This window comes from Psittacula echo (assembly GCF_963264785.1).
Source record: "Psittacula echo genome assembly, chromosome: 12".
NCBI lineage: Eukaryota > Metazoa > Chordata > Aves > Psittaciformes > Psittacidae > Psittacula > Psittacula echo.
Window position 1 is genome coordinate 4,940,068 of NC_137747.1, and position 7,830 is coordinate 4,947,897.

At 41.9% G+C, this 7,830-nt stretch overlaps 1 protein-coding gene across 2 annotated transcripts in view; it reads right to left on the reverse strand.

Annotated features, from left to right (window-relative positions):
* The window catches only part of EYA2 (EYA transcriptional coactivator and phosphatase 2), a gene marked incomplete at both ends in the record, with an annotated part of 87,736 nt that extends 80,577 nt beyond the window's left edge, over nucleotides 1–7,159 (reverse strand). For both annotated transcript variants that reach the window (XM_080627737.1, XM_080627736.1), the window contains one exon: nucleotides 7,095–7,159. In XM_080627737.1, the coding sequence (XP_080483863.1) occupies nucleotides 7,095–7,159 (65 nt within the window). The remainder of the gene's footprint in view (nucleotides 1–7,094) is intronic.
* Between the last annotated feature and the right edge of the window lie 671 nt (nucleotides 7,160–7,830).

The window sequence follows — 7,830 nt, forward strand, 5'->3', positions numbered from 1 at the left end:
CTCAGTAAAAGAGTGAAATGATTAGGAACTCCAATGGCAGCAGGACTGAACCTAATATGCTTATCCCAGTTAAACACAAGCAAGGAGAAAATTTATCTACTTTCTATGAGCCTGAAGGCTGACTTACTGCTAACTCTTATATTTCAGTGGAAAGCAGTAGCATCAACATAGCACTTACCAAATGTAAGCTAGCAAACCCCATGCTTTTATAAATCCAAATAATGAAGTTAGCCTACTAAAAAAAGGGAAAATTTGGACACAGCAATTAAAAGATTCAAATGTTTTACTTATAAAAGTGTCATGTTTCATAAAAAATCGTGCTTTTTAGTTTACGGGTGAAGAACAATCTCTTTTTCAAAGAAAAAGTATTGCTCAATTCTAAACAAGATTTTGAGTTGCTTCAGCCACAGAAATGGGAAAAAATAATAAATTTGCATAGTTTACTAAACTGAAGTACACATTGTCAACATTTACTGAAAGGAAAGTACTTTGTAAATACATTTTGACTTGACTTGCAATCAAAGAATTGTCAGATAGTTACAATTCAACTCTAAAGTTGGTAATTGAGCACAGAAGAGCAGTTACAAAGGGAATCAAACCTGGTGATACAGATCTATAAGCAAAACTGATCAAAGTTTTTTCACAGTAGCTGTAGGACAATTACACAGCAAAAAGCTGAATCAAATGTGTCATTGATAGACACCATTTGCAATAGATGCAAAACATGCCTTTAAGACAGCTGATGAGTCTCTGCATGGTGCACAAAGTTGTAAATAAGTGGGGCCCCAAATTGCTTTGCTTACTCAACCTATTTAAAAACAAAAAAGTTTCAGATGCCTGCCCCACTTTCCCCTCACAGTTTCTTGTGGGTGCCTGAGTAATCCTGGAGGCATTTCCAGTTTTGAAGGCATTTGCTGAGTTTAAGAAATTTTCCCCACGTCTCCTTGTCTTTGTTTGGAAGTACCAAGCTTTCCTACTCTGGTTGATTTTCTCTGTGAAGTCTGCCCAGAGAGAGGCACCAACCCTCTGTTGGTTAACTAGTTACTATCTGGGCTGACTAGTATTAAATCCTTCTTTTTATTTAGGATTTTATTTAGTTATTTAGCTGGGCTGTTCTCTTTTTCAAAAGCAGGGATGGCAAATGAGAATTTCTGCACCACAATACTGAACGCCTAGAGTTAGGCACCACAGAGCAGAAAAATACCAATTTTCTTAAACCTTTCTGCACATCTAAGGGGCAATTAAATTTGGACCTTCTTTAATTACTGCAACCCAGAAAAGCAGGAGCCCATTGCCAGGAATGGGCAGCAGAGAGAAACCCTGTCTGCAGAGTGACTTGGCTCTGACCAGGCTTATAGTCTGTAGAACTGGTTTATTTAAAGACATTCCCAAAGAAGTCTACTATTGTTGAAATAATTCAAGTCTTCCATTTCCCTGAATTATTAAGTGATATTGCAGCAAAGACAAGTTGAGGTTCTACTGTGCATAAATTTCCTCTCCGAAAAGCAGAGGGGAGATGAATGACATTTCATGTAGCACTCATGCAAAGACACAGACGTGAAGAAATCTCAGGTTTGTAACCAAACACTTTAAACCTTCATTTCCTTAAGAGGAAACTAGCTGGGAATAAGTTAGAAATGGGCTATCATCAAGGAAGTTTCTCATACCTGAACAACAAACTTCAGTTGATTTCTACCAGTCTCTGTCTATCAATAACGAACCCTTCACCTGCTTTTCAAATTGCTAAGGCCCAACTCATATCCAGGCTTTCCTGGCCTCAATCCCATTTTCACTCTTTGTATTCAAACCTGGCAGCAACAGAAAAACCCCAGCACTCTTTCAAACAACAAAATCCCACACCCCAACGAAACACGCATTCTGCTTCTCCAAAAAAAAGTCAGTCAACAAATAGGCACAAATTTCACAATGGCTGAGGTCATTCCCTTGAAGTCATTAGGGTTTGTGGGTGAGTTTTCCTGGTGGTTTTAACATTGGTTTCTGTGATTGCAGTTATGCTTATTTATGCATTTAAGGCGTATGATCTAATACACTTAAGGTTTAACTACTTCATTCTTTTGACATTCTTTCCAAATTATAAAAAGGATTCTTGGTGTTTTCACTGCCTTGGTAAAGAAACAAAATTGCTGTCCACATAATTTGTTAAAAATACAGAACAGAGTAAGTACTTGTTGAAAATAATTCAAAGTAAAAAAAACCTACACCAGACATTCCCCCCCAGTGTAACACTTATTTTTGTCCTCATTCTCCAACCTTCTGAGGGAGCCTACTATTTTTTTTTAGAAATAGCTGTTTTGCTGGCTTTTTCACAACAATACCCAGGCCTTCAGTATCCTTCAGTTGCAACTTATAATCAACACAGAACTTCAGTATATTTTTTTAAAATACCTTCTATTTTTACTGTTATGCTTTTTAAAAACTGCACATTTGTGGTATGCTTCATTCACATTGCAACTTCCACAGCCACTTTGATCTCTACGATAATGCTTGTTTTAGTCAGTGCCTTTTGGTTACTATCTACTAGGGGTCTTTGCTTGAGAAAAACCATAGAAGTTAACTTTCTATTTTTTTTCTATTAGAAATTTAAATTATCTTCCCTCTCCAAAGCAAAAAAAAAGCCCAAAGAGCCCCCACCATCCAAGTCAGGCTGGAGAAATTCACTGAATTTTCAGAGACATTCAGAAACATTTTCAAGAAGCTCAAATAAATAATGGAATTGTGTATGCCTGTGTACATGCATATCTCTCCCTCAACACTGCTTGCAGTGCATGGCTACTAGCTTGTATACATAAATCATATTAAAACATTTTAAGTAACCTTTTCAAGTCGAGGCCGTGGTTACTTCTCCACAAGGCATTTCCAGTGTCTCTGATATATCCAAGCATGTTTCTAGTCAACGAGAGAAAGAGCGGACAGCAGCCTGCAAGCTTGGTCAAGACAGAAAGGCCTGTTCCTGCTCCATCCCTGTGGATGGAGGTGCCATCTCTGCTCTTGAGCCTCAGTTCATCATCACCACCAAATACAGCTGTTTCAAGTCCAACAGTGACTTAGCCACACCAGCAAAACATTATTCCCTGGCACACAAAATGCTCTGAACTCCCCAAGCCGTCGGACCCCCAACTCTCCAATGCTGTAAAATACCACAATTTACAGCCACAAATTTTGTGGGCACAACAACCTCTGGGCCTCTCCTCTCCCCTGCTGCTCCTCCTTTTCCACGCTGCTTTTTCTAATCGAACCCCAACTAAAACAATCCTCCACAAATTACAGCAAGCCTTCCTTAAAATTCCCCATAAACCTTACCGCAACCCTGCAGCAGACTTTTGGCTTTCCACAGAGCCTCTGTACATAAACACAAGAGAAAATACCTTAGCACGGCACTAATGAAGTATTTCCCAGACACAGCAGAGGTGACAAACAGAATAACAGCAAAGCCAAGATGCCATCTTGACTTCAGGCAAACAACCTCCTCTGACCTCTGGCAGCTCCCACACACTATTAAACAAAAAGTATTCTCTCCATGTTAATGAACCATGTACAATCTAACAGATAACGCTGATGTTAAACAAACATGTTTATATGTGACTCCTAATGCTAGGAGTTAAGAAGCTTTGGACAAACAATTTTAAATGGGAAGGATTATGCCCATGTAATCTCTCTCCTCTCATTCTACACACCTCTGAAATAACTCAAATACATAATTAAAGTCCAAGTAGAAAGAATGAGTGAAAAGACATTTGACTATTTTTAATTAAATATTCTCTCTGTGACACACTCATTGGAACCATCTATGCAGTGACCACTATTTTGGATCCAACTTTCCTCTCACACCTCTTACAGCTGTAAATCAAGAGCAACTGAAGAGCCTGTGAAGAAGGAAACTGGATCAGGTTTTGTATGCCGTGAGCAAAGAAATATTTTGCACAATGACTGCAGAGTCCTAAACCCTTATTCCCGCGTTCTCCTCTCTCCAGCTTCAACACTCTGGCAGCAAAAAATCTACCTGCAAATGGCAACACCTTCAGGCCCCAAATGACCCAACTGAGATGAGCAAGTATTTGCAACCTAATTGAGGGGCTTATCTTCACCTGATTAAAACAAGGTGTTTGTTAAACATCATTACTTGAGTTAGGATCTGCAAATAAAGATGAAGTATTGTTTTAAGAATTAGACCGCCATGAACAATTGCTTTCTGATGAGAGCTCTTAACAAACAACCTCAACCAGGATGGTCTTTCTGGCTTTTCAGTAGAAAAGGGAGGGAAAGAGATATGCTGAGTTCTCCCTGTTTATATCATAGTGAATATTATGCCAAGAGGTTTGACAAGGGTTATTTTTGTTGTTTTTGCTTTTTGGAGATAGACACTCAAAAAAATCTCATACTTTCACTAAATGAAGCCATGAAAAGGAGGATTTATGTAAAACCTGAATGGCTTTACTTTTGTATATGCCATTGTTTACAGCTCTGAACGTTCTTTGTTCATTCTTGGTATAATTTTTCTGTCACCTGGGTACAACGTGGAATTTGATGAAAAGAACCTCACTGTTACTCCAGGAGATGACACCAAATCAAGTGGCTATTCCTGTAAATGATACACATGCATACAGTAGCTATACATTGGAAACGGCGGTACAAGATTTCCCTACTTGATCTACTAAATGACCTTACAAGATACATTTAAAATCTTCAGATTAAAACTGCAGTGTTCCATGGGTTCTGAAAAGGATTTGAATTTGCAACTTCATTTAACAGTTCATCCCTAATAAGAGTTACCCCAGCCAGGCAAAATTAATTAAAATGTATTTTCTTTTCATTCTAAGAAACTTCTGCTAGTTTTCTCAAAATTTTAAGAACATTTTTCACTGCACAGGTAATCTTAACAACCATTTCCACAGATTAAGTCTAACAACCTGTGAATTTATTGCAGAAGGAATTTACTGCAAGGAATAATTAGTCTTCAGCACTGTTCTTGCTTGTTTCTCCAGCTGAAGACACCTTAAAACCATCTGGTCACTGCAAAATTTGGCACAGAAGAAACAAATCTTACTGAAGAGAATTATAGCTGATTTCAAAATAGCTGTTTTACTACTACACATCATAAATAACAGTTGAGAAGACAGCAGAAAATTACTGACTCTTTTAATTGCTTTCTTTGTCAGCAGTGTGTACATACACACACTGCCATCCAAATACAGCACCGACTTCAGTATGATGCCTTACAGGCTTGAAGTTAAACATGCAACTAATTATTGCAGGATTAATAGTTAAATTATTCAATTTTCAGAAAAATCTAGCATATCAGCTAGCTAAGCACACCACCACAGCAACACACAGGATTCTTTAAGTGACATTCTGAGATCAAGTTCTTCATATGAATACCTGAGTTTAATTCCTTTGTATAATCAAGGCGTATCCGCACACATCGCATAGCTGAATATGGAGCTTATGGAGAAGGAATAATCAATAACATTTTTATTTCTCCCTAATGAAACTTTTCTAACGAAATTTAAGACTGCAAGGCTGCGAGATATTTGAAACAGGAGCCCATTTCCAACATTTCAACCAAATAATGGTGGTAAGATTAGCGAGTCATGGGAATCAAGTCTCTACATACGTAGCATCTTAGAAAAAAAATGAGCTGAGGAGAGCAGGCTAAACAAAGCAAAGCAAAACAAATCGATGAGTCTAAACCCAAAAGAGTACACTGCTTGCTATTTAACCAAATGCTTTGACTTGTTGATTGGAAGAGGAGAAAAGGCATGAGAATTGCATGGACAATTTGACTCAATAACTCACAATTTAATTTTGCATCATGCATTATTATCTTTTTTAATTAAGATATCCAAGTTAGAATAATTAAATCAAGTTATCAGCTGCTGTGGCATTTCAAGTTAATTTTCAAAACATGCTTAAAAAGCTTCTGGAATGTTTCCAAAGCTGCAAGCACTGATTATTTTCAAGGCAGTCTTCCCTGCCTGCATATGTAACTTTGGAGGCCACATGATGCCTTGAATTTCAAAGTAGAAGCAAAAATTCAGCTTTTTTTAAAAAATAGATAGGTTTATTCATGTCAAAAAGGATGAGGAGAAAGAATTTATGCTGCATGTAGCAACAAGTAACACAAAACAACGAACACTAAATATATGAAACGATCTAAGAAACATTCATTCAGACATAGCACATCTAGTTTAAATATATGCCATCTTTTGAGGAGCAGACCACCCTAATAAGCACACATGTAGACATGCAGAAGGAATTTAGACATGGTTTCTCGATATACTGGGGGGGGAACCTTTCTATGAGTGGCATTGCAGAGATAAAAATCCTCAGTAAATCAGTAAATTAGTAAAGTTCATGAGAAAGATTAAACAATAACCTCCTCCTGCCATCGCCTTTACCGGCGCTGCGGGATGTGCGAATTTGATACCACGCTAAACAAAATCTCTGTTAATATTTGATGTAAACCAATAAATTGTTTATTGGTTAACCATATGTATTTTAACAATTACCATTTATTACAACATAATATATAATTATTTGAAACGTCTGAAAACCAGACACGAACAATTTCCTTCAGAGGCCATCCACTGGGCTCAAGCATAATTTAACACTCAAAAAAGTTTACTTACACGGCATAAATCACTGTGCAGAGTTTTCGTCGTATAAGCAACCGCAAAAAAAGAGCATTAACTCATTTTACTTAAACCCACGCTTCGGCTTTTTAAATCATTACTAAACGAAGCTGGGCTTAAAGTAAAACCTAACGCTGCGCCGCGCTTCAATTCGCTACCTCTTGCTTATTCTTGGTCGCAAGTCCGCACGCAGGACCCAAACACGCCACAGCGCTCCGCGCCCGCGGAAAGCGGCTCCCCCACCGTCGCCGTCACCGGAAGGGTTGCGGGGCGAGTGATTCGCTTCGCTCCGCGCACCGCACGGCGCGACACCCGCGGAAAGCGGTTTCACACTTCGGGTTTGCCGCGGGCACGCAACGCTCCGCTCGGAACCCGCTGCCTCCGGCTCCCTCCGCAGGGGCAGAAAAAGCTACTTTGCTACCGCATACCCCTGCCCGTACTCACCGAAGGTGCAGCGCGGAGCCGCAGCGCTGCGGAGTGTGCGCGCCCGCTGCGGGCGCAGTGAGCATGTGCGAGGCGGGCGCGCATGCCCGCGGAAAGGAGCGGAGCGGGGCGGTGGCTCCGCACCCCGCGCTGCGCCCCAGGCTCGCCCACCCCACGTCCGCGCTGCGCCGCCCGCCGGAGCCCGCAGGGTGCGGAGCGCTGCGGTGCGCCCCGGCTGGTCCCGCCGGCACACGCAGCGAAAGGGACGGCGCGGGGATTTTTAATCGGTTCATCTGACCTGTTGCTTCCCCGGTAGCGAGCCCGGAACACGCGGCCCCTCCGCCCCCCGCTGCAGCCTGTCACCGGGACCGCCGGCCCCTCGCTGGTCTCCCCCCGCTCTGCCCGCCGTCGGGGGCGGCCGGTCCGCGCCGCACCTACCGCAAGCGTGGGGCCGCGGCGTGTCCCAGCGCCCGCACGGCCGCGCTACCGCGGTGCGGTACTGGGGCGAGGAGAGGAGGAGCCTCCCGCGGGTCCCGCACGGCCCCTCCGCGGTTGTCCCGACCCTGCCGGACGCAGGGACAGCGGTGGCGGCCGCTGCCCCGCGTTCTCCAACAGCCGGCGGTCGGTGTTGTCGCTGGTAGCAGGTACTCTCCCAACGCGTTTTTCTGCCTTCGCAGTTACAGTTTTACCTTTGTCGGTGCCATCAATGTACATTTAGCTGCAAGTTTTTAAAAGTCATTGATGGTATAAAACTTGG